The sequence below is a fragment of the Chelon labrosus genome (assembly GCF_963514085.1).
Source record: "Chelon labrosus genome assembly, chromosome: 1".
Lineage (NCBI taxonomy): Eukaryota > Metazoa > Chordata > Actinopteri > Mugiliformes > Mugilidae > Chelon > Chelon labrosus.
Window position 1 is genome coordinate 4,750,959 of NC_140337.1, and position 27,555 is coordinate 4,778,513.

The 27,555-nt window shown below is 41.5% G+C and overlaps 1 protein-coding gene across 4 annotated transcripts; it reads left to right on the forward strand.

Annotated features, from left to right (window-relative positions):
• Positions 1-321: 321 nt before the first annotated feature.
• On the forward strand, positions 322-26,612 carry slc12a6 (solute carrier family 12 member 6). 4 transcript variants are annotated; one of them, XM_084551910.1, is made up of 27 exons: positions 322-455; positions 3,036-3,798; positions 8,512-8,606; positions 9,016-9,144; positions 11,477-11,623; positions 11,709-11,763; positions 13,734-13,864; positions 14,261-14,487; positions 14,574-14,698; positions 14,775-14,963; positions 15,685-15,849; positions 16,215-16,313; positions 16,564-16,621; positions 16,729-16,903; positions 17,495-17,613; positions 18,109-18,207; positions 18,281-18,400; positions 18,586-18,690; positions 19,363-19,531; positions 19,637-19,832; positions 19,914-20,083; positions 20,172-20,303; positions 20,587-20,694; positions 20,987-21,043; positions 22,975-23,207; positions 23,291-23,424; positions 24,663-26,612. In XM_084551910.1, the coding sequence occupies exons 2-27, from the start codon at positions 3,576-3,578 to the stop codon at positions 24,752-24,754; spliced, it is 3,552 nt and encodes a 1,183-aa protein (XP_084408036.1). In that variant the 5' UTR covers positions 322-455; positions 3,036-3,575; the 3' UTR covers positions 24,755-26,612. The 4 variants fall into 4 exon arrangements, with proteins under 4 accessions (XP_084408036.1, XP_084408037.1, XP_084408038.1 ...); XM_084551911.1 differs by having other exon boundaries at positions 14,778-14,963; XM_084551912.1 differs by lacking the exon at positions 20,987-21,043.
• The last annotated feature ends 943 nt before the right edge of the window (positions 26,613-27,555 follow it).

Below are 27,555 nucleotides of genomic sequence, written 5' to 3' on the forward strand. Positions count from 1 at the left end.
CATTACTGATGCAGCGACGTGTAGTAACACGTTTTACTGTTGTAATTAGCAGAGGTGGTTTTAACAATGTGTCCCCTGAAATGTCCTAATGATAATTAATGAAACATAGAGAAACGGAAAAAAAAATTCTTAAAAGTATTTCATTTCCATTAATGAAACTTAAAGTAATGAAGAAATTAGTGATTTGTTGTGTGAAGTGGTTGCCTGGAGGTTGCTTTCAATGTGGACTACATTTCCCAGAAAGGAAAAGGCTTCTACGTTAGTACGCATGCGCAAGACGTTGGAACGACGGCAAGGAAACTAGGACCTGACGAGCGCACTCGCATGTTTTTTTGTTGGGTCGGTTGGACAAAAAAAAAAGTGCCGAGAAAACCTGGGAGAGGAGCCAAATCTTGCCAGATGTACCCGAATAGAGCCGCGCGGTGGAGGCGTTCTTTGTGGGAAACTTGAGCCAGGTATGCGTTTCGTGTGATAAATATGTGCGGTCTGAGATTTTCAGCGTCGCTGTCAGTGAGATAACCCGTAGGGCTGCGGAGTTGACAGTTTATCGGCGGCATGGCTAGCCTCTGGCTAGCGTTAGCTTCGGCTAGCTGTGCCGACTGTAGCGACCACCTCACCCGGTCCAACCCCGCCGTACCTGCAGCGAGTGATGGCTCAGCGCCGCTCTGCTTTATAAGGCGAAGAACAAAAACGAAAACCACAACTTTGTCTGTAACAAGCCAATTACTCCGCCCGTGTTTCCCGAAATAGCTGCGCGTCTTTCTGATTTTAGCCGGTTATGAATAACGCTCAGACCGCAGCTTTTTACACAGATGCCGCATTCTCCTTTTGTCATGAATTTAATGTCTTACACCGTATTTGAGAATAACTCATATTTTTATAACAACGCCACCTCTGACTGTTTCATAATACCGGGAGGCGTTTACGGACCGGTTCGAGCCAGAATTATTATAGCTAGCTTAATTGGCTTAGAATGGGAAGTGAGTGGCGCTTAGCAGGCGACCATCATCATCATCATCATCATCATGGTCATCATGGTCATCTGGGCTTTTATTAACGGCTGAAGACTAATTAGTGCGTTATAATTGATACAGGTGCGTTTGGCTGTGTCCTGCTCTCTGGATCATATCGATTACAGCTGCATCAAACAGACCCACAGACAGCTCAGAGAGCAGAGGGACGTGATCCCCTAGATTTGACCTAATTACCATAATAATCAAAATAATATTAAGGGAATAAGGGTGGAGAACTCATCTGTAACGTGGCTCTGAAAAACGGGTGGCTTACTATTATTTGACGTCCAAATAATAAAATGATATATAAATCATAACTCCAATAATAACTAAGGGTCAAAGCCCAGGTGACAGTAGTCTTATGTGATATGGATCTGACATCGTGTGCAGTGCTTGACCAGCCACTATGCATTAATCATTATCGCTGATATGTTTGATCATTTTATCTAAACAGATCCCCTAACAAAATAAAAGCTTAACAAGGCTGAAAAATATTATATTATTTTACATATACTTACAAAGCATATTGAATTAGACGTCACCTACATACACCAGTAAGTTAATAATGATAGAGATCTGAGATCGCTTTACCATAACCCTCATTATGACTGATTTTGTGCCAGTATGCTAGGAATAAGTAATTATTGATAAGACGTTTTGTGTGAGCAGTTTAAATTGGACAAGATTTCCTTACAAAATAAAAGCTTAAAAAGGCAAAAAAAAACAAGCTGCGTTGTCAAAAAGATGAGTCTGATGAGACCTTTCTAATTATTATTTTCCAGTCAAACAACAAGTAATATTTCCAGTATTTACATCCAAGAAAGATTAGACAATTACTCACATACGTCAGTAATAATGACTCTGGTGACTCATATTAAGTCTCATATTATGTTGATATGACATGTTGTTTGCCTCGTTATTCTTTCTTTCTGTGCCAATATATTAGAAATTAATTAGTTGTAAACTAAGTTGGACCAAAATAAGAGGTTAGGGAGGCAAAAATCAGAGTTGTCAGAAAGGAGAACAAATGTCAGGTTTTGTGGTTGCAGAGTCTGTAATATAAAATGTCTGCAGTAAAAAAAAAAGAAAAACAGGAAGCACCCCAGCCTTAGTATCACAAGAGAACAAATTGCGGTGTCAGTGATTACATACTGTGTTTAATTACGCAGAGATATGTTGTTGTGTCTGTGTGACCATCATGGGAACGGTGCGGCGTAGACGCAGAACTGGTTTAGCTGGGAGAGGGTGGCGTTTTGATGCTGCTGGAGATTAACGCCTAGACCTCATCACAGGTTGTGCTGCCAAGGGCTCATCTCTCTCTCTCTCTCTCTCTCTCTCTCGTCATCCAAAAAGTGTGCATCTTTTTCAAGTCGAACAAGAAAGACGTGCATAGCGGAGGGCCCCTGCGTACAGAGCCAGAGAAAATATCCAGTAGCAACTGGCAGAACCGGCTGGAACTGCTCTCCTTTAATAATTAAATTATGAACTCGGCAAAAACAACAGTTCAGCTGTATCCACCTCTCTTGTCACCTTTTTTCCCGCCCTGAGACGAGGGTGTAAATTGGGTAGTTGACTTTGCACCTAGAAGACACATGGGAGGAAAGTGAGGAGGATCATTTAGGTTATTGTTTTACACTTCATTCATTTAGAGAGAGCTGTAGTTTGGAGGTTACTGTGTACGTTCACCATACGTTAGTGGTACAAACAACAACATTTACCCCAAAATTTGCTCTCCTTCTTCAGCTTTGAGGTTTGACAGAAGGAGTATTGTTAAGTTGCAGTTTAACACAGCGAACACATGACACCAGTGCTTCCTGTTCTAACACGCTATGACCTGAGAAAGTCAGAAATGCTGATTTATTTATTTGTTTAATTTTAGGACGCTGTATTTTCTTGCAGAAACTTGCAGGTAAATTTGGGGTATCTAACTTGAATTTCTGCTTTATACCTTTCTGTTTCTCTCAATCCTTTCCCTCCCATCCTCTCCTTTACCCCTTAATGCACCGATCCTTTCTCCACCAGGCCGTCCTCTGCCCTGATAGCGACCACTGATACTGCTATAAAGGTGCACGTCAGTGAGATATTTTAGGTATCAAGACAAACTGTAGGTAAAAAACCTACTGTAGACAGTTCAGAAATAATTTTTCAGTGCTGTTTGGAGATTAAGCTTGAAACTACGAGAAGACAGTCTTTGTGTATGTGTACTTGTCAGCTCTGATAGCTGCTTAGAACTAGTACACTACATGTTCACATATTTATAGTGAAGGATTTTGAGCTAATTTCAGTCAATCATAAAGGTTTTTGACCCTCAACAGAATAGAAAGAGGCTCTTTTCCTTCACATGCCTGGTGGAAGACGACCAGTTTGCTCCAATGGAGAATTTCACTAGTAAAAGCACAAACTGCCGAGGCGGCCGTCACCTCGCTATCAGCTGGGAGATAGCCTAGCTCAGCTTATCTCAGCCCTGCAAGCTGGTCTGTGCGTCCTCAGACCCCATCCCTCTTCTCCCGCATCCCACACGGTACCCCTCCCCTTCCTCTTAACTTTTCCAAGTGAGTTGCCATGGCATCGGTGCGCTTCACCGTGACGCCCACCAAGGCGGAGGACCTCCCGGGCCTGTCTGACATGTCGCCGGACATCAGCTCTCGCTCCGGCGCCCGGGTGCGCTTTGGCTCCAGGGAGAGTGTCAATCGAAGTGACCCGCTCAGCGAGGGATCGGGAGGAGCGACAACAACAGGAGGAGGAGGAGGGGCCGACACGCCGGAGCTCAGCAGCATAGATCAAGGTGAACAATACACACATCCACATAGATGTAATCTGTTGTCGGTACTGTTTAAATTGGGCCTCAAGTGTCCAAAATAACACGTTGACCCATCACACAGTCTTCCTCTTTAGAAACCGCCATTAAATTGAAAATAGACAGGTGGTGAGGAATAAGTAGAGCGACATACAAATACGACATACATTGTGTTTAATGGTGGATCTGACAGGAGTATTTCATCATGAGTCACAGCAGTCTGTATTTGGTGTGACAAGAAAATATTGAGTTTTCATTCAGGAAGGGCAGCTGGACGTAAATGTCGTTGGCTCTGTTTAATGGCCGTGACACGCCAAGGCAACGGTCGGCCGTTTGGTGTGGGGCTGTGGGTGAGCGTCTGTCGACCTAGTTTTGGTGTTGTGTTCTGCACCATTTGTCGGCCAATACAGCTTGTTGAATCAAAGACTGTCGGTCAGAGGCAAACAGCATCTCTGGTTGGTTGTTGTCACTGCTTCAGTCAGCACAGTGGTCAAATTACAGTGTGGATGGAAGTTTTCAGAGTTCGAGCCTTAAAATAACTAATGGCAGTTGTGGAAATATATAATATCCTTACTTAACATCTGTGCTTTTATCGAGAAAGAGACTTCGCAGTTTGCTCTGAAATATGTATCATATCCCCAAGTTATGACCCACGCACAACAAATAAGTTATGCTAACTACGGTAGACATCCATTAGAGACAGCAGCTTTTACAATATTATATGCAGCCCAAATGACGTTGGTGTTTATTTGCATACAAAGAGCAAAACTGAGATTGGATCTCAAGTGGCGACTTGGGGACGCAAGTGGGAGTCGAGTCTCCCTAGCTTCCTAGCCTCAGCTAACAGTAGCTCCTGCTGTTTTCCCTTCTGAGTGACAAGTACAGACTACTGACTCTTTTTTTCAAGGCATTATTGTGGATGTGCTGGGGCAAATCTTGGGGTTGGAGCATTTAGTGTGCAGTTTCCTGATTCATTAGTTACTGTAAAATCCGTCCTGCTGTGTTCACTTACAAGCTGGTACAGTACAGTAGCTATGCTGGCTCATGGTTTTGCGATCAGTTAAGTGTATTATCATATCTTTATACTCTTGCGACTGTTACAAAGGTAGCCTTGCAGTGCAAAGAGAGATATTCAAATGACCCTTTGGGGTTGATTTTATGGGAAGTAAAAAAGAGAAAATTGATTTTCACATTTGTCCTCATGCAGTTCTAAAACTAAAAGTGTTTTATGTCTCTCTGGGTCTTCAAATGCACCCTTTAGGATTACAAAGTGGTTTAACTTCTCCGTTGACACTGAGAACAATAAGGTAACTGTATGCTGCTGTGGTCGTTGTGTAGGTTCCACTTCCCCCACGGCTGTTATCACCCCACCCAGTCCTTAGTCGCTGACAGGAGAAACCTTTTCACATAGAGTCAGTTGTCTAGATGTTAAGCTTCTGAGTAATAGCTGTCATATGGAGAGCAATAATCCAGTTTCCAAAAGTGTTTAAGAATAGCTGTGCTGATTCACAGGCTCAACTAGGGGCTTATAACAGTGGTGAGATGTAACTGTATTAGCAACACTGATCTACTTAAGCGGTTGCATAGTAGTAAGGATGCCCCACGTCCTTTAATAAGCTTCCATAAATAGAAATCGAGCCTGGTAATCCGATTGAGTTTCGATCAGGCTGTTGTTGTTGATGCAGTGGTTGTTTATACAGCGTCTCTATAAAGCCTGTCCACCTTTTTCTGCGTCTTGCCCCAAGTGACAGAGACGAGCTGAAATAAAAAAAAAACAGCAGGTTGACAAGAAAAATGCTGCTGTTGAAGTGATAGTTGAAGAAGAGAGGAGGCAGGAGAAGTTATTTTCAGAAAGGTCATATGCTCTGTGATCTGTTCTTTCTGACAGTAATAAAGTTAGCTGCCGGAGTCTAAGTGCATGCAGTCAACAGACACATCTGGCTGCAGCTGCTTTTTGCTTCGCCGGTTGCTCAGGTGTGGTAGTCTCGGGCGGACGACTCCTCTTGGGGAACGCACACTCAAACAGAACGCTGTGTTCCCTTGTGTTTAACTGGGTGTGAATGCTGTCGATAACAGCTGAGGCATTAAGAGCAGCAGTAATAACTCACAGGACAGTTTTCAGTTGGGGCAGGTTAGGGGTTGAACATAACGGGCGGAGATGCCTGAGTGTCTATGTCTAAACATATTGTGGTTTTTATTTTTTCTTATCTTATAGTTTCTACTTTTTTTTTTCTTTCTAGCTACGGCACTTTTAAATCACACTGAATATGAAGAACAGCTACCTCAATTTTGTTGTACTTTGTACAATGACAATGAAGTGATTCTGATTCTGATCCTGATCCTCCAAACAAGGCTGTAAAGGCACATTTGAAGCATTAATCTGTGTAGATAAAGATTACACGGTGATTTCACTGCTCAACATGAAATGAATGAGCAGCCATTCAGAAGGTCTGAAAATACCAGCCGTACCAGCATTCTTCATCCACTGAATATCTGCTAGCAAGTTGTTAGCGCTAGTGTGGTGTCATTTTCACACTCACTATCTTGGGCCAAACGAAAGACCGTAAACAGGATGGGAAGTCACCACCCACCAGCCAAATGCTTGTACCTCTTTCTTTTGTGACTATTGATTTTTGTTCTCAGCATATAACCAGCTGATGTTCTAAAAATAGTCGCCTCCTAAGATAATATGTTGCTGAAACATTTGGGGATTTATGATTTTTTTTGTGGACTGTTCATACGTGGTTATAACTTTAAAAAAAAAAGCTGTAGATCCCAGACTTTTTTTTATCAGAAAATGAATCAGAGTATACTTGCACCCTCTTGTCACAGTCTATGAACACAAGTTGCAAAACCTTCTACCCATCTGAAGGATTTTTCAAACTTAAAAATACCCATCTTATGTCATAAGATAATGAAGAACTTAACTTTTATCATGGGACTAAGGGGGCCGCCAGTTTGGTGACATCCAGTGTTTCTTTAAATAAAAGCATGACTTGGCATGTCTGTCTGCTTCGTTTAGTAATCAGATAAAACTGGAAAGAGATGGGAAATAAAGTAAACAAGAAAGATTTTAGTGTGAAAGCCTCATTTCTCCTCTTCCCTTTTTCTTCTGTGTGACAGAAAGACACGTTTGAGTGTCTTTCTGTCAAGTGCTGTGGCTGCCGTTAGCGTGAGTGTGGCGGAGCAGTGAGGGAAGTGATGTTGCTGACTCAGATGCTGCTGATGCACTGGTCTGTGCTGACTGAGGCTAAACTGAACTGGTGACACTGTGGCAGTTGCATCAAACTGTGTCTGTAGAGAAAGTTGGAGGCCCTGTTCAGTGATCTGACCCCAAGTGTCCAGCTTGAAGTACATGCGTTGCCACCTGACATTAATGACGATGACCAGCACAAAACTCAGATTATAATTCAAATCATGGAATCATCCATATGAAGAGTAATCTGTGATTGTTTTTTTTTATGATGGAATAAGTAGTAGGGTAGCTGGTCCATTAATGTGACCAAGACACTTGTGTGTCCACACTGCTGCAAGCAAGTGGTTACAAGTGGTCCAGACCTCCTCCAAGTATGGTCTGAGGTCCTGTTCTGACTGGGTATTACCAGGGCTGTTATCCTATCCTGATAAGTACACGTTTTCACACCAGGCATAAAAACGCGTCTTCACATTTCCTCAGTTACTCCACTCATGTTCAGCTCACAGTGTTGAGCTCTGTACATAAAAATACATCTTTAAGGGTGCAGTAAAATGTTGTGCAAACAGTTGCGGTCTCAAAACAATTGATCACTATGTACCTCTGCTTCAAAACATTAATCACAGCTGTTTGTTGTGTGCGTGCCCTGATGTGGGGGTATGATACAAATTGTGGAACGTAATGAGCTGTAAACTCTATTTCATTCACTGACAGCATGTACGTTATTAACGTTGTTAATGAACTTATTTCCGCCCTGATGTTAGTTAGTTAGAGATCAGCAAAAAGCGTAGATTTAATTCCAACCCAGATGCGTTGTGTATTCACATTAGGGATACAGTATTACAGTCAGCCTACTGTTTGATACGTACTTTGTTTTTTTTTTGGTCATGGTTTTCAGTTGAGGCCATCAGAATAATTTGTTTGGTATTACATCCAGTTGTATCGCAGTCCAAACGTTTTGGCCTGTGGTGATTTTTTGGGAAATAAAGTTGCTATTTCCCTAGAAGGCAGGACACTGCGTTGATTGCTTTCTTGACTTTCATACAGGGGATAGGTTTGAAATACTGCGCTCTCCATTGTTATCCAACACGCATTAAACTGTCACTGTGAGGGAACTAACAGCTTGTCTGTGAGGTTCAACGAACTACAGTGAGAGCAAGTCTCAGTTGATTTTCAATCCAATCGCATGTTGTTTTATGGAAGTCGGAAACTTTGCTGCAGTGACTGAAAGTACTTTATAACTGAGATCACAACTGGTCCAGACCACATTAAAGTCTAAGCGATCGGATCTCAGTGCATCTTCGGTGGGTTTGCGCCTGTACAGAGAGCTGTCCACTTGTGATCAGCTCACCCAAATGCATTTCAATACCAGGTCTGAACAGACCCTGAGTGAAACTATACCCCCACCAAGCCACAGTGAGAGGAAATAAGCTGTGTCACGCTGTCTTTTTGTTGTCCTCGCTCCCTGTCCTCCTTTCTTCTTCATGATCTCTGTTTCTCTGTCTTAGGTGATGGAAACTCCAAAATCTCCAGTGTGTACATCAACAACACTCACGGGATGGACGACGACGACTTTTATGACAGAAACTTGGCCTTATTTGAGGTTTGAAACTTAATAAAATATTCTTTCAACTGTCATTTTGTACATATTTACTGTTGTGTTATTCAGTACATACATAAAAATAAATAGAAGCTCCAAATTAAATCTGGTCATTTGCCAGCTTGTCAGCAAAACTGGAGCCAAACATAGATTGTTTTTATTTTTTATAGATATATAGGTTTCCTAGAAATAGCTCTCTTTGCCCACAGTTGTTCAATGCACATCTACTCAATTTCCTTTTCTTTTACCGCCAGTCTGTTTCATTTCTCTGTCATTTTTTTCTTTCCTCTGTCTTTGATGTCGTGTACCAACTCATTCTCTCTTCTTGTCATTTCTATATCCTTTTCTTAATCTGCTGTCTTGTTTATGTCTTTCATTCCCCTCTCTTCCTTCTCCTGTCTCCTCCCAACAGGAGGAGATGGACACTCGGCCGAAGGTGTCCTCTCTTCTCAGTCGTTTGGCCAACTACACCAACCTGACGCAGGGAGCCAAGGAGCACGAAGAGGCCGAGAGCATCGGTGAGAAGAAGAAAGCTAGCAAGGTACGCAAGACTATGTTATTAACTCCAGTTTATAGCATAAAAGACTCACCGTGGGAACTGCAGTAAAAAACGTGTGCAGTAAAAAGAATAAATGTGCAGTAAAACATAACAACCAGAAGTGCAACCTCATATGGAAACTGAAAATGTTAAGCCAATCTGTTTATACTTACTATATCTCTCAAATGTCTCAAATGTACTTTGTCTTACTGAACAATGTTGCTTTACTACAGCAGTCATAACCAAAGGGATGGTTATAGTTGCAATTGTGACACAGTGGGTACAAAGTTGAAACTATAGTAATCATAATAAGAAAGTGCCGTTAGAAATGAAAATGTTGCCGCTGAAGTAATATAACAAAACGAGGCAAGTCCCTTTCAAATGATATGACTCATGTTTACTGCGACTGAGAGTATATTAGGATGTGACCTGACCGCTGAGACGACGTCTGCCCTAGATAAGACAGTTGGTTTCTTACCTGTTCGCGTTGCACCTTTGCCGTATCACTCTGACACGCTTGCCAACAGACAACCAAAAAAGTCAAACCAAAACATTTTTAATCTTCCCTCCTGTCCCCCTCAGTGTGTTCAGTACAAGCATTAACATAAGTCTGGTACATCAGGGGGTGGAGGGAAATGATTTACAGGTTGAAAGATTATGTTGTAGCTCTTGTAAAAATAATAGATATACTCTAACCGCCATATAGGATTAGATATTGTACTGATCTTCAGTAAATGTAGGTGGGTTAGAGTTACTGGGGGTTACTACCAGCTACACTAGGCTGACAGAACAGCGCACCTCTCCCCTTCCCCTACCCTCAGATGGCTACATCCGTACAGTTTGTACCACAAATCACTGAAGTTAGAATAATCGTAAACTTAAAGTAATGAAACTTAGTATGACTGAAATTGCTTGCTTCAAAGTCATTGGCAAGGTTTACATGGACACGAAATAAAATAATTCGGTAAGATATAAACTGACCAGCCACAACATTAAAACCACTAAGAGGAGAAGTTTGTAATATTGACCATCTTGTGACAATACAATGTTCTGCTGGAAACCTTTGGACCTGGCATCAGTGTGGCTGTTACTCAGACTTGTACCACCCACCTAGACCAGACCAGGCACCCCCACCCCATAGCAATGACACTCCTTGATGGCAGCAGCCATCCCCAGCAGGATGCAGCCTGACACAGACACACACAAATGGTTTAGGAACAACAACTAAAAAAACATGAAAAACCTGACCTCCAGATTCACTAGATCCCAAAATGTCTGTGAAGGTTCTCAGTCATCCAGGTCATGGTATATCCAAAAAAAGGTTCAAAAAACAGAAACCGGTGCAGCTAATTTCCATTAACGGTTTCTGGTCATTAACATAACAAGCAAGTTTCAGGAGAAGTTCCTATTTAACCTCAGACTTCCCACCAGTCCCCCAGAACTGAAGAAGCTACTCGGACGAGTGGTGAAACGTCTTCTCAAAAAAACTCTGTAAGTCCAGTTGCGTTTTTTGAACCTTTTTTTGGATATACTAGATCCCAAACTGATCACCACAGGACAGCCTCAGAAGGCCCATGTCCATTCCCTTAAGAGTCCCAGTTGTTTTGGAGCCACAAGGGAGACCTACACAACATTAGGCAGGTGGTCATAATGTTATGCCTGATTGGTGTATGTGATTTTATGCCTCAAAACATCAGTCATAATATAAGTCCTTTGACAAAGTGGTTCTGCCTGTTGTGGAGCATCAAATCTGTTGGAAATATAACAGAAGAAGAAGATTCCTCCCAACTTTATTGACAACACTGAATTGATTCAGTAAAAGAAGATGACCAAGATGGAGCCCAGCTATCAACATTTCTGTCCACACTGATTCCAGCTTCACTGATCTTTACAAGCACTTGTTGGATCAACTGTTTGTTGAGTGTCTGTCCCTCCTGGAAACTTGTCACTTGATGTTTAGCCCACCTGGGGCAAACATACTCAGAAAAGTTGGACTTTTTTAAAGAGAGAAACCATCAGATCAAGATTAACATGGTCATTAAGAACTGACATTTCCCTATTGAACAAATATCAAAGGTTTACACCACTCAATTGGAGTTCCTGCTGTTCTAATTGATAAACATTTAAAATAGTTTCAGAAAAGTAATGGATAAATAGTAACGTTAAGTTGCATGCATGCAAAGTTGACATAGTTAATATAGCTAAATAAAAAGCTAAATTAAATACATAAATTAAGCTAAATATTAACAGTGTTAGTGAAGGGTTTTGTCTGACAAAAGAACAATATTATGTGCAATAATCTGTCTTATTTTTTCCTGTTTTGTGCTCTTTCCAGTCGCCACAGATGGGGACGTTCATGGGCGTGTACCTGCCTTGTCTGCAGAACATCTTTGGCGTCATCTTGTTCCTGCGGTTGACGTGGGTGGTGGGAACTGCTGGGGTGCTGCAGGCCCTCTGCATCGTCTTCATATGCTGTTGCTGTGTGAGTATTTGTGCGTTTGCGGACGGACACGAAGACGCACAAAAAGAAAACTCTTCTAAAATTGATGTGGCTCTCTCCTCTCCAGACGATGCTGACTGCGATATCGATGAGTGCCATCGCCACTAATGGAGTTGTACCAGGTATTCCTTCACTTCTCATTCTTTTCTTTTCGTTCTTTCAATACATGTGGATTGAAAGGCATCAGCACTTTATTTGTATCACTTACACCAACAGTGATATTACTGTAAAACCCAAGGAGTGAATACAGAGGTGAAGACTTGCAAGTGCTGGCCAGTATGTAGGCTTCAGTATGTGACTTCTGATCACGTTTTATTTCATAATAATCCATATTTTTATATCCCAGCCATGTGACCTCTGTAGTTGATCTGTACAGCTTCCCGTAGTTCTCATCTCCCTGGTTGTGGCACTGATGAATACATGTTTTTCTAACTCATCTTATTTCTGTTTGTCTTGTCTCTCCCTCCGTCTGCCTCTCCCTCTCTTGTCTGTACATTGAAACCCAGGATATTTATCTACCATTGACCTTATCCTTCACCAAACAGCCTTTAGACAAATAAAGTAAAAAGTAGAGTGATTTCTTCTTTTTATTTCCCCGCCACTAGCATGTGACATTTTCGATGGTTGAACGTAGAATGAAAGACCTCTGTAACATAGAGAATTAATGTCTAACATGTTTGCTGTCGGACATTTCACTCCATGCCTGTTCTCAAGCTCTCATGCTCTCTCACCATCTGGTCTCAGATGGTAGTTAATGCTGTATGTATGTTGTTCACTGTGGTTAATGTGAAGAGTAAATGAAGTGTTTGGCTTCTCAAATACAGCTCAGCTCGGGCAGCTAATTCATACTGAACGTGTTTCCTTGGCTTTGGCTTGGTTTTGTGAAGCGTGTCCGACTCAGGTCGGCAGCCAGCACTTTATTTTTGTTAAAATTACTTATTTGAAATGTATAGAGTTGCATTTCGGAAGCCAAACACTGAACTCCGACTTCCACTCTGTAGAGAATTTGTAGTTACTCTGGTACGATTCCTTCACATACTCTCGTTTTATAACTGGTTAAAATTGTATCAGCAAATTGTGAACACTGTTTGCTTTTAGCTCAGTTGGAGGACCAGTTTTGTAACGCTGTGTGCACCAGGAAGTTCAGCACAGTCAGGGCTGTGTTTTATTTGAACTCCTTCTGTACTGTTGCCATTGCAGTGCAAGAGTTGTTTTGATAGCCTAGCTGCATCTTCATACAGTACATATCTAGCTGGATGTAGTTAACTAGATTCATAAAAGTATGTATGGATGAGATCACTGCACATGTTTCTTTAAGTTCAGTTTAAAATACAAAACTATGACAAAGAAGTTGTTTGAGGTTTCTTGAAGATGATTCATTCAGACGTCTTCTTCAGCCTTTAACATCCCAATACTCACATAATTAGAGGATGTTGTTGTAATTAACCTGGGTGGTTTCCCTCTTTTCTATGATTAGTGGTTCTCTAATGACTCATTAGCTCCAGACTCAAGATGTCAGTGTGACAATCTGAAAGTTAACTTATCCAAATCAAGGCTAAGAGAACAGACAGCAGATGCACCGATGATGAGTAGTTTGAACATTTTACACCACATATTAAAGCATGTTGTCTTTAGTGGTGTTGGTACAGCAACTAAAACCATCTTTTCCATACTGTTTGCCAATCCGTTGCCATAAGACAATGTAGTGAGCTCAACTTAATCTAATACTTCCAGTGAGTCCAGAAACAGTCATTTGCAGATACTGTTTGACCAGAAATCTGCTCTGTCTTCCTGCTCCAGTGTGTCATATTGAATGTTATGCTTATTCTACAAGCATAGGATGACTTCTCTCAACAGCTGTCCTCCTTTCTCTCTCTTTACCTCCCGACATCACAATGTTACTAACCATTCATCCCCCTCTCTCTCTCTTTTTTCTTTCTCCATCATTCTTCTCCTTTTTACAATCTTATCTTTCCATCTCTCTCTCTCTCTCTCTCTCTCTGCATTTCCACTCCTTTCAACCCTACGTACAACGTCCCCCCTTTTCTCTCTCCTCCTCTCCCCCCTTCTCCCTTCTTTCCTCCCCCTCTAGCGGGAGGCGCCTACTTCATGATCAGTCGCTCCCTGGGTCCAGAGTTTGGGGGGGCGGTGGGTCTCTGTTTCTACCTGGGCACTACCTTCGCTGGAGCTATGTACATCCTGGGAGCCATCGAGATCCTTCTGGTGAGTTTTAGATTTGTCGTTGTCACCTTTGCTTTCCAGTTTAGTTTTAGTTCACACCCTTTCTCCAGACGTTCCTTTCTAACTTTAAAATTTCTGTTTAAGGACAGATTTACCAAAGTAATTATTTGCTTTCTTTCTCGTACTAAAGAGAATATTTAAAGTTGTTGTTTGCTCAGGGCTGAGAGTTTCCAAAATTTGTTGCTAGGTAATGTTTTTGGCTAACATAGTAAATAGTAATAATAAGGAATAGTAAATACCTTTTTAATGTCCTGAAACAAGCCTGCTCACTGAATGGTACCGTTCCCCAGAACTTTCTAATAAAACCAGGAATATTGTAGGGTTATTAACCACGCTGTAAGTGGTTTTAAATTTCTCTCATTCCCCTCTTTCTGCCAGATGTACATTGCGCCTAAGGCAGCCATTTTTGAAGGTGAAGGAGCAGCCATGCTGAACAACATGCGTGTCTACGGCACCATCTGCCTCCTTTTGATGTCCCTGCTGGTCTTTGTGGGTGTCAAGTATGTGAACAAACTGGCCTCCATCTTCTTGGCCTGCGTCATCATCTCCATTGTTTCCATCTACATCGGAGGGTTGCTCTCTGCCTTCCAACAGCCAGACTTCCCGTAAGTGTTGATTGCACATTTGCAAAAATATACCATCAACCAGACATGCCATGGTTTTGACCGGCCTGACTGGCTTTCATCCACAGCGTGTGCATGCTGGGGAATAGAACCATCAACGGCCATGATATTGTTGACAGCCAATGTAGGAAAACCATTCTACAGGAGAGCACAGAGAAATTGGACAGCTTTGACAACCAAACAAATTTTTATGGTAGGTGTATATTATTTACTTGCTTATTGTGATCAGGAATCATCAACATGTTTTTGACATACTGTAATCTTCCCAGTAGAAAACAGCACAATGTATCCAACATCTGTCCCCATCCTCATCCCTGCTGAGGTGGAGAAGACCACGTATCTTTGGAAGCATTTTTGTCAGGGCCAAGAACTCAACGCCTCCTGCGACGAATACTTCGCTTCAAACAATTTCTCAGAGATTCAAGGAATCCCCGGTCTGGCCAGTGGGATCATTACAGGTAGAGTGTGTGTTTGTGTACAGTGACATCCTGGCAGACATGTTCAGGAGATTCCAGAAAGTGTCTAGTCTTTTAGCTAAGCTATTTAGCTGACGGCTGTAGCATCATATCCAGCGTACATGCATAAGAGTGTCTACCTCTGGATAAAATGCATGTTTTATAAAATGACACTCCTTTAATGATTAAAATAGATTTTTTTTCTGTAACTTGCAAGCTCTTTGTTGATTGTCATTAGAGCTAAAGTCCTCCAAAGAAAGTCATACCTAATCCTCAGAAAATCTGCATGTTATCACTTCATGAACTACACTGTCCTCTGTGAAATGAGTGCCCCTTACCTGGTGGCGATATTAACATAAATGAAGGAAAAATAGACTAAAAGATTTGTATTTGCAGCATAAGGCTACTGGTTGATGCTTGAGTCTGCACAGTCTTTTTCAACATGCTGAATTAGCTAAAATAGGGGTCCGACTTGAACCACTTGAACCAGTGGTCCAACACCAGGAAACGGCTGAGTGTCTGCTTGGAGCATCATACCTCACTGAGCACACACTTGAATAAGACACATGAAGGTTTAAGTACATACATTTCACATAAATACATACTGGATATAATCTATGGCATCGTGGTTAGCACTAGCAACCGTCCAAAGGATAAACAAGTATAGCCAATGGATATATAAAGAATCTTAGCAATGAGAACTTGTTGTACCTCTTCTTAATAGAGAACCTGTGGAGCTCCTATCTCAGTAAAGGGGATGTGGTAGAGAAAAGCTCCCTCGCCTCCTCACATGCTGCACATCCTGTATCCACTCAGCAGCCGTACGTGTTTGCTGACATCACCACCTCCTTCACACTGCTGGTGGGCATCTTCTTCCCCTCCGTCACAGGTACAGCCTCTGTCTTTTCTATGCTCTTCCTGTGAACTGTGAAATATAAATATATATGCAAGCATAACATCACCATCTGTCTGCTAAGAAAATGCATCATTTACAGGAAGAACACTGTAGGTGTGATATTGATTCTGGCTCATGGTACAGCTTCTGGATCAAGTGCATCATGTCAAATACATCTGTCTGTTGTCAATTCATGTTGTCTCCTTCGGGTGTTGGAGAATATTTTAACGCTTACTTTTGCTTTGCATCTACAGAAAGTATTCTAGTCACTCTAAAATCAAGTTGGTATTTAAAACAGAGTTATTTAGAATAAATAATAGTTCAGTTTAATACTAATAACCTCCTCTTAACCTCTGCAGGAATCATGGCTGGTTCCAACCGATCGGGTGATTTAAAAGACGCCCAGCGCTCCATCCCCATTGGAACCATCCTCGCCATCCTCACCACGTCTATCGTCTGTATCCTTTCATGATATGTGACAATTCACTTCCCAAACAGCCTATTTAAAAAAACACAGTGCAAGACTGATTTCTAGATAATTTGCGTTCAGTGGTACCAAAAATTAGCCTTCTTCAGCACCTCAACGAAGTATTGAGCCCAAATGATGAATTTTACCCAAATAGCTACATTTTCTCTATTTTTTTGTTATTTTGCGGCACTAAAACCTAAAAGCTCTTTGATTTCTTTTCCTGAGTGGCATCCATTCAGACCTGAGCAGTGTTGTGTTGTTTGGAGCCTGCATCGAAGGAGTCGTCCTCAGAGACAAGTCAGTACATCTGCTCTTGTGTTTGTCAGTCATGTATGAGGGAGAAGGAGGCTATTTTTATTGTGTGCACTGGTTTAAAACGATGTTTTATGTTTTTACCTCTGTAGGTTCGGGGATTCAGTTAAAGGCAATCTGGTGGTGGGGACTCTGGCTTGGCCCAGTCCCTGGGTCATTGTGATTGGCTCCTTCTTCTCAACATGCGGCGCCGGCCTCCAGTCGCTGACTGGTGCTCCCCGACTCCTGCAGGCCATTGCCAAAGACAACATCATCCCCTTCCTCCGGGTTAGAGTTGCAAATGTTCATTTTAAATACAGGGACTCAAAATATTGACCAAATAGTTGCTATAAGCTATCTACTAATCTGTCACTGAGACTCGTTGACAGATCTGTTTCTTTGAGCTGCTCCAGGTGTTGCACTGCGTACATATTTACAGGGTTTTCAAAGATGGTGTGAGATATTTGCAAAATTCTTGCAAAATTTGAAAGTTTTGATCAAACTGAAAATGTATTTCACAGTTAGAAAATCGGTTACTAAAATAACAGGCGAATATGTACAGTATATTTTTTCCTACCTCGATCATGATTCATTTATTCAGTGAGATTCACTGGAACTACTGTGATCTGACGCTGTGTTTTCTGTAGTTCAACTCAACGTAGTGGAGCTTTTTAGGATATCGGTGCTAATGACAGATCTTTTGCTCACTGTGTGGAGACAGAGCGTGAACTTTGTAATCAAAAGCTTGCTCTTGGAATCACTTTAGTTTTGTTTTTTTTGCTTTTTGAAAATCTACTGTGTAGCATTGAGTTGCAGCTTCGGTATGATTTACTTGTGAATACGTGTTTACTCTTTTTTCTTTGCGTGTGTTTCTTCCAGGTGTTTGGCCATGGGAAAGCTAATGGGGAACCCACCTGGGCTCTACTGCTGACGGCCCTGATAGCCGAGCTGGGGATTCTCATTGCCTCTCTGGACCTGGTGGCTCCCATCCTAACAATGTGAGATACATCTGTGTGTTTATGTGTGCAAAGGTTATCACAGTATCTGTTTGGGTTCGTTCAGACCTGGTTGTTTGAATGCCAGCTGAAATTTTAAATGTGACTCAATATCTGATTTCAGCTTTGCGTGCTATATAAAAAGAAACACTGACGTTATTTTTGGTGCAGTAGAATACTGCAACAACCGCAGTCTGGTGATTTTGTTTTTCTCAATGAAAGAGACAAAACTCTGCTTATGTAAGAGCACCCCTGTTAAGTAGGTGGTCTTTAATGTGACCCAGGACACAATGTGTGTTCACACTACTAATGGAATGCGATTACACCTTCAAACTTAGTCTGAGATCAGATCACTCAAATGTGTCCTCTGTGTCGTGGGTGTGTTTACACCTTTAAACGGAGTTTAAGTCGGAAATACTAAAGTGGAAAAATGCTACTACCAAGTACTACCACTTCTTCTTTCAGGGCTTTCAGTTTTATTTCTCTATCTCTGTCTAGGTTCTTCTTGATGTGTTACCTCTTTGTGAACCTGGCCTGTGCGCTCCAGACCCTCCTGAGGACACCCAACTGGAGGCCACGCTTCTCCTACTACCACTGGTACCATCTATCACACACAAACACACACATGTAAACACGCACGGGTGTGTAACTGTGGTACTCCTCTGTCCAGGACCTTGTCATTTTTGGGGATGACTATCTGTCTGGCGCTCATGTTCATATCCTCTTGGTACTACGCAATTGTTGCCATGGTGATCGCCGGCATGATCTACAAGTACATTGAGTATCACGGGTATGTTGCCATAGAGATTTACCCCCCTCCCCAAAGAAAAATTACTGTACATGTACAGCGTGGTCAGGAGTAGTGTGTGTAAATGTGTGTATTTAGTTTCCTTCCAGTTTGAATCATGTGTATCTATCACAATGTATCCTTTTATATTATATTATATATTCCATGCTTCCATGTTTGTGAATCAGAGCAGAGAAGGAGTGGGGGGATGGGATCCGTGGCCTCTCACTCAGCGCTGCCCGTTACGCTCTCCTAAGGTTGGAAGAGGGACCACCTCACACCAAGAACTGGAGGTATTGATTCAGACAATTATTGACCATTCACTTTCTACACAACCTTACACATAAGGTTTTATAACTTGGTACAGCTTTGGACTTTATAAACTTTAGTGTGCATGGAAGAAATTGATCAGGACTCCTTACATATTACCTTACTGGTAGGCCTTGGAAAGCCCTATTCTAGCACCTAAAAGTACCTGTACCTATATAGTGTGTATGTCTAATGAAAATTTCAGATTTAAATGTGCACAATAGAAACATGTTAGTAGTAGACTACACTAGCTCCAGATTTATTTTGCCGTGCAAAATCTATTACAGGTTAGTTTGGCAGCTTTCCAGATGTTTCATCGTATCCCAAAAACAGACCAAACTGTTATTCAGTTCTAGATAAGCAAATTTCAAATTTCTGAACATTTTATAAACTTCTCTTGTATGTTTGTTCAAACGTTGAGATTAAAAGTTGAATTTCTTGCAGCTGTTTCCAGTGTCAAGAATGAACCTTTAAACCTTCTGAGAAGCAGTATTACAGTATTACCAGATAAAATGACAAATGTGTTGATTCCCTCACTTTGAATATTATAGAAAGTCTCAGTCCTCTTAGAGTCTAAAGTGAAAGCTCAGTTGATACTTGCATTCAGGGAAAATTCATGTCCATTAATACACATCTATGTCTTGCCTGTTCTTAAGGCCTCAGCTGCTGGTGTTACTAAAACTGGACGAAGACGCCCACGTCAAGTCTCCTCGCCTGCTGACGTTTGCCAGCCAGCTAAAAGCAGGAAAAGGCCTGACTATTGTTGGCACCGTTGTCTCTGGCAACTTCCTACAGAGCTTTGGAGAGGCCCTCGCAGCAGAACAGGTGGGAACATTTATCTCTGCAGAGTTACAGTTGCCACAAACCATGGAAAAGCATTCTGAAGCAAGTCAGGTTCATATTTGCTGCCTGTTATTTCTCTTCCATCAGACTCTAAAGCACCTCATGGACAAGGAGCGGGTGAAAGGTTTCTGTCAGTGCATCGTGGCCCAAAAGCCACGTGAAGGCATCAGTCACATGATCCAGTCCAGCGGCCTGGGGGGCATGAAACCCAACACTGTGGTGATGGGCTGGCCTCATGCCTGGAGGCAAAGTGAGGACCCACAGGCCTGGAAGACCTTCATCAGTGAGTGAAATGTCCTTTTTCTTGTTTTCTGGTTTTGACTGAGAGGTAGCAGGCTAACAGCGCCCCCTCTCTTCCTCCCAGACACAGTGCGGGTGACCACAGCGGCCCACCTGGCGCTGCTGGTGCCCAAAAACATCTCTCTGTTCCCCAGCAACAGTGAGCCCTGCACAGAGGGCTACATCGACGTCTGGTGGATCGTCCATGATGGAGGGATGCTGATGCTGCTGCCTTTCCTCCTGCGTCAACACAAGGTTGGACAATATTTTAATCTATTTTATTAGAATTTGAAAAATAATTTCCAATCCCTGTCTACATTTGGTCACATTCCTGTCTCCTCAGGTGTGGCGTAAGTGTGGGATGCGAATCTTTACAGTGGCCCAGATGGAGGATAACTCAATTCAGATGAAGAAGGATCTGGCAACCTTTCTCTATCACCTACGCATAGAGGCCGATGTGGAAGTAGTTGAGATGGTATGCTCACGAATATCTGGGAGGGTCTGGAGCTCAAATGTTCTGAAATAATCTTATTCCAGTGGCTTTTTTAAGCCCTATCCAAATCCTAGACTGTGTCTTTTTATGGAAGCACCATTTGCTCAAATGAAAACAGATGTATCCCGAAAATACTCCACAACAGTTGAATTCAGGTTGTTAAACAATGTTTGGCTGCACAGCAGAATTTTTAATGAATTAACCCACAAAATTAGGTTGATTATTGAACAGTGAATATGCCTGTCCTCTGTCCTCTGTATCACAGCATGACAGTGATATCAGTGCGTACACCTATGAAAGGACACTGATGATGGAGCAGAGGTCTCAGATGCTCCGACAGATGCGACTCTCCAAATCAGATCGAGAAAGAGAGGTAAGTTAATGTCCTATTGCGAGGTTGTTGGGCATACGTAATCCTTCATTTTATGGTGTACATTTAAAGAGTCAAGAATATTTCTTTAACGAGTCTCCACTGGGAGTTTTAACAATCTCAAAGCTACGTATCATTTTCTGCCTGATGTTTTCCACTCCAGGCAGTGCATTAAATGTTTTAATTAAATGATCCTACAAGCGGTGTTTGGCTCATTATAAACGGTAACTGTATACAAGATTAGCCATAACACCCGTCTTATTTGTTTGTGAATGTCGTGCATCATTTTTATCAGGGAAACCCTGGTAGCAGCAGCAGTAGGCCAGAGGCAGGTGGAGCTACAAGGTCTCAGGTGAGGTCAGTGGTTACGGCCAGCTGTGAGTTCATCAGTTTTATGAATCTGAAACATTATTAACTGTAGAAGATGTTGGTGAGACAGTTTAGAGATGGTTGTATAGAAAGAAGTTTGTGTATATTCAAGATTAAATAGAAAAGGCAACTTTTTTTGTTTTAATCTTATCAAAATGTTAAATGTCATTGATTACAGGGGAAAAGTCTTGTTTTGTGCAAATAGTTTGAGTTAAAAACGGGAAGTGGGAAGAAAATAATAATTTCCAGTACTTTCATCCATAACAATAGATTTTAGAGAGACTTAAAAGCAGAAAGGACAGGATGAGAGGCATATGAAAGCAACAGTAATACCAGGTGTAGTCCAGGGACACTGCACCCACATTGAACAGTAACCTGAAAATACACAAGGTACATGGAAAGGTGTTTTTATTTCACATTTCATGAAACTGCTAATAAAAAATAATAGAGACATCTTGATTGTTGAAGTTCATGTCATCTCCTTTTGCCACTGGTGTCCTCAGAGGGTACGCTGGAGTTTTGATGATGTAAGTTCACACAGTAGTGACAGCTGTTTAGACAGTAGAGCAGTTCAGACATAGACTCATAGCTGTTCTAGACACTATGAAAGCAAAGAGGTTTTCTTAATGACTGAATTCCTCTGAACTTCCATAAGAGCAGAAGAACCCTTCAGAAAAAGAATTTAGATGTTTCTTCGATCAGTGGAAAGAATTAAATGTATACTAACCCACTAAAATATGGAAAGTACATACAGTGGATATAAATAGTCTAACACCCCTGCTTCTTCAACTCGGCTAAACTCTTCAAAAAACATACCAGTGTCTCGAAACTATGTCAGAAAATGTGTTGTGGTCCGATAAGACTAAGATTGAACTAACTGCCTAGCATTTAAAAAGTTATGTTTGGTGCAAAAACAACACAGATAATGAGCAAGACTACCCCAGATCCATGGTGAAGCATGGGGGTCACAGCATCATGCTTTGGGGGCGGCTTTTCTTCAGTTGGAACGGGAACTTTATTGAAAGTGGAAGGAATTATGACTAGCTGCGTGAACGTTGAGGTGTCTGGTAGAAAACGTTTCAGCCTGGCAATGATCCAAAGCACACATCTACATTAACAGAAGAATGGCTTCATCTAAGTATTTGTTCATGTGTGTGCAAACTATGGCGTTAGGTGGGGACACTGGGGAAATTGCATAGGTGCAGAAGTTCTATTTATTTTAATTAAATCCTGTTTTATCAGGGGTGTTTATATATCCACTGTAGAGTTAATCTGTACTGTCACTAGGGCTTCATTTTCTGTGTTCGATGCTGACCTGATCCTTTAGTGAAAAGGGAAGCACTCAGAAAATCTAGGAAACTAGTAAAATCTAATTTGCCAATTATTTCTGAAGGATTCAGTTTGTCTAGTGAAAAGATAATTATGTGCTGACCTGATTCAAATGAGCCTTTTCATCAACCTGTCCCTCTAAACTGGCTGACATGACAATCTGACTCATTTTAATCTTTCTTTTTCCACTCACCTGTCCGTCTTTGACTCCGTCTTCTGTATTTCAGGCGCCCTTTGACTCAGGTCTTGCTGTGGTTTTAGGACATTGAGCACTAATGGCGTTGCGTCCCTGTAGTTCTCCTCCAGTGGTTCAGTGCTCCAGTAGATGCAGCCTGTGTTTCGTTTTAGCAAGTTAGGTGACCTTGTGTTGTCTGTAGGTGTATCTTTCCCCCAGGTACAGGAGTACTGGAGTCCACACATCAAACACCTCCAAAGGAGACAGAGACAGACAGGTACAAAGAGACAGAGAGAGAGGGAAACAAGAGTGAGAGTCAGGAGTTGGTGTAGAAGACAGAGGCATCGCATAAGGAAGAGGAAAGTTCAATATGAGATGAGAACGAGCATCTTTGTCTTTGTACCAACCAGGCCCAGCTGGTGAAAGACCGGAACTCCATGCTGCGTCTGACGAGCATCGGCTCAGACGACGATGACGACACCGACGGCGGAGAGCGAGATAGGGCGGTGAGTGGCGGCAGCAGCTACGAGCACCACCGGCGCGTTCAGATGACCTGGACCAAAGAGAAGACATCGCAGTACAGAGCAGCACACTCTGGCTGCTCCACGCCTGAGGGCTTCAGAGACATGCTGAGCATCAGGCCGTGAGTGAAGCGAGTGATTTCTCTGGAGTCAAAGCATTGTAGTCACTTAATAAGGTTGTTACGTTTATCTTGTTTTCCTTCAGAGATCACTCCAATGTGAGGCGGATGCACACCGCTGTCAAACTCAACGAGGTCATCGTCAACAAATCCCATGATGCCCGGCTTGTCCTGCTCAACATGCCAGGACCCCCCAAGAACACTGAAGGAGATGAGAACTGTATCCTTAACACAGAAGATTGTTGTTGATCTCTTTTAAATGAAATGAAACCCACCTAATTAAGGTATCAAATACCTCCGTGACTTGGTCAGATTTAAACCACACTAGTTGGCAACAGACTAGACTAAGGCTCTGTGTGGAAGACCTGGAAATACAGCATGCAGTACTCCCACACACATAGTCAGCTAGTAGGCTAACCAGACAGTTTTCTCATAAGAGATTACAAATGATACACTGAGTTAAATATTCAGAGTCAGGTTCGCCTGAAATGGATTACAGAGTGTGTTTATGGGTCTCCTGTACAAACAGAGCTTGGGAGGCTCCTCCTACAAATCGCAGTCCGCTCTGATTGGTCAGCCCCAGTGGCCTGAGCAGGCATCACCATAGACATATATAGATAGACGCGACAATGACTGTGGAGGGACGTGCCTAAAGCGCCACCATCTTGGTACAGGGCTCGCAGAGGCAGCGGTGCATGAACATACGAAGGAAAGAGGTACTCCTCAATCTCAAAGTAGAATTATTCGCTGAATTTTGGACCGATTTCAAAACGTATTTAACTGTTAAAAACGTCACACATGTAGCTATGATAAAAATATGGTTTTACTACCCAAATACAATTTTTACTTAATGTTATCAGCAGACTAGCTTCTGACAGAGGATTGTAAAGAAAAGATGCCGGACTTCAACTGAGCGATTTATGATCACTTTTATTGTGTAGAAACCCCATTCCTCCATAGATGTAATGCACTGTAGGAGCGAGTGGCCCTGTTCCAAGATGGCCGCCCTGTAGGCACGCCGCTCTAGTAGACGGCAGCGCTCAATGTCGCGTCTATCTATATATGTCTATGGGCATCACCCATATATGTTCAAGCTAAGAGCCAGGAGAGAGACAGGGGGAGGGAGAGACAGAAAAATTCAAGAAAGCATTTGATTTGACGGAATATAAGTGCACAACCCCTAGTGCAGGATGAGTCGTATTTTTTTTAATACTGTCTCCAGGATTTGGCAAACTCTAAATCACCTTTAAGAACACCTACAAAAACCTTGTTTAGCCTATGTTGGTACCAGTGCATAGGTGTCATAAAGTGAAAGATGTATCATTGAAAAACAATGAAATATCAAATTAGATTTGATGAAGACACCTGGCCAACCAGAGAGCTTTACTTATCTGATATTAATGGGTATGTTAGAGTCTGAGTGATGAGTGTGGGAATGTTCTTTGACTCGATGACCAGACATGGAGTTCCTAGAGGTTCTAACAGAAGGACTGGAGCGTGTCCTATTGGTCAGAGGAGGAGGAAGCGAGGTCATCACCATCTACTCCTGAGCATGGAAGTGTTAAAAAAAAAAAAAAAAAGAAGAAGAAAGAAGCAGAAGTGAGCGAAGGGAGACGGTGGGGTCTGGGAGCTCTGGGGGTGTGAGCCCAGAAAGAGAGACTGTCATTGGCTGCAGCGTCAGTCATCACACCCCAACACCCCAAATTTCCTTTCATCTTCACACTTTACTGTAATGACAGCGGTTATCATTCCACATATGTCAAACTGCAGAAATGCCTATACAATTCCACGAATGAGCAAAAAAAAAAAAAAAAAGAGTGATCAGCTATGTGTGTCTGCGTGAGAGTCAGTCTACCACCTGTTGGACCAGAGTTGTGTTAGTAGCGAGTGCGTTCGGGTCGGTGGGAATAAGAAAGAGGCCGTGAAGCGTCCCAGAATGGAGCAGTCGTTCCACTGACGTGACTCAGGGTTGCTTTTTTGTACAGAATGTATTTTGGAAGCAGATGTGAGTTTTTCTGAGAATAGCCTGAATGTCTGAAGTGCTTTTGTTGTTGTTTTCCAGTCCTACATGACTGGAAATGTAACACTGCATCATGGGAAGTGTTAAATATAATTTCCCTGCTTACTTATGAGGAACATGCTTTCTCCTTAGTTTATCAGTTTACTACATATCATATTCACAAACCTCAAGATTTGATTCATCCGCAGTGAAGTTGGAGGTGGAGGTATTTTCTTAACCAGCTGCTATTTCTAATCTCTTGAATGGAAGCTCATTTCTCCCAAAACTGTGGCTTAATTCTTAAGTCAGCCATGAGATCAAAATTATATCAGTAGGAAGTCATTCACTTAAAATTCAAATAATTATAAACTAAAACTTGTGTCTTATGAAACACTAAAATTAGTACTGTCCACAGCAAATTTACAAAAGAATAGGTCGCATTTATTACACAAAACAACACAAGATAAGTATTAGAATAAGTCATATTTATGAGATCTAGTTTTATCTCATAATTTAATGATTCCTCTCATTTTTATTCATTCTAAATTTTAATCTTTATTTTTTTGTCAGAATAGAAATCTCTTCTTGTGCTGCTCCATATTCTGATAAAAACTTTCTTGTCAAGTGGCACATATCTTTATCTAACAGATGCCAGCAGTCTGCTCTGACATTTTGTGGTGTAAGCTGTACAGCAGGGCTGTGTTTATGCACCATATCTTTTGGATTTGTCGATGTCAGCCAAGAAAACCAACATGAAACCAATCCAAAAATAATTTCTCTGTGCCGTAAGTCGGCCCCACGTGGGACTGCATGTGAATAGTTAGCTTGTTAGTAGGCCCATACCAGCGTAGAGGGAAAAAAAGCGAGGTTAAACTTCTCAGTTGTTGTTTTGGAAACGCTGACACTCTGGACCATCGCGGAGAGGACCACTGTACTGCATGTGTGTAAAATGTTTGTGAGCGTATGAGCAATACGTGTTCATTTTGCACGGTGTCGTGTTTTCCATTCCTTCACCAGAGAATATTTGCTGCGCTGCGTAGTGTGAGCTTGTAACCCTGAAACTCTCCACCTCACTGTACACCTGAAATAAACCTGCTGACATCCTGCTTTGTTTGTATGTGTGTGTGTGTGTGTGTGTGTGTGTGTGTGTGTGAATGAGAGCTCATGAGCTTACTGCTGAAGTTAAGGAGCTCTGGAGAGTCCGCTCTAATGCTTTGTTCTTTTTTTTCGCCCCTTTTTTACAGTGTTATTGTGCAGGGATTATTTTATGTTCACTGTTATTTCCTAAACATTTTTTTTCTTGCTTGTACATAATGACAAAAAAAAGATCCCAAGTTTTATCTTTTTTTAAATTACATTAATATAAAAAGGAATCATAAAAACCTTGCTTGAAAAAATATGGGAATAAATAAAGCAATTTTGAAAGAAATGTAGCAAATTTGTGATCTTTTGTACTCAGAAAAACAAAATATTTCACACAACTTTTAAGATCTCATTTGTTAAAATATTCAGTTACCTTTCTGAGTAATTTTCTAGTAATTTTCAAAAGGCAAAAATAATCCAAAATGTTTTAAAGGTTTTAAAAGACAATTATATTTGTTACATAGATGTGTTAACACATTTACAGAGTTTAGAATGAGGATCCTTAGATTACTTACCTGTTGATATGTCAGTTATTCGACTACACAAAGTGATATTATATTTTATTTACATGATTTCACATAAAGCATTTTAACAGCAGGCTGACTTGCTGATAAAAGAATGGGAAAAAGTGGTCTATGACAATGTTGTTGTCACAAAGTCTGCTTATACATCTATAAGTATAATATATATATTATTTATTTTAGTTATTTATCTTTCTGAAAAAGAAAAATTTGACAGAAGACAACTTATTTTTAAATCCGTTTTGAATGTTTTTGCCAGACTAACTGACCTTTTATTTTGGAAAGCCAAAATAGGTGCGTGCTGAGGTCACTTCCACCTGTACGTACAATCCGGAAGCCGGTGCCATGTTGTGAAATTTGAGGAAATCAGTTCTGGGCGAAGTTCGATTGCAAAAAAAGTGGAATTAAAAACAAAACATTTATCAGATATCGGGGTGAGCATGGAGGTAAGAGTAGTTGGCATTAGAAACCTTTGAAATAATAAAAGAGTCACTTTTTTTTGTTCTGCGAATACGAGTTAATCAACTACAACACACGATCTTTGGTTGTCACAAACACAACAATGATGGTTGTTACGAGCGGAACACCCGGCCTGATCCCATTAATTAAAACGTTATTTAACGAAAAAGTAAGTTAGAGACAAATTTATTTCTCCAGGTATTGAAAATAATTTGCTATTTTTACAGCT

Excerpts from the sequence above, each read along its gene's own strand:
- slc12a6 (XM_084551910.1), top strand. The coding sequence starts at position 3,576 with ATGGCATCGGTGCGCTTCACCGTGACGCCCACCAAGGCGGAGGACCTC. Across the intron at positions 14,964-15,684 it reads GGCCAGTGGGATCATTACAG|AGAACCTGTGGAGCTCCTAT; the intron begins GTAGAGTGTGTG and ends TCTTCTTAATAG. Across the intron at positions 16,904-17,494 it reads ACATCATCCCCTTCCTCCGG|GTGTTTGGCCATGGGAAAGC; the intron begins GTTAGAGTTGCA and ends TGTTTCTTCCAG.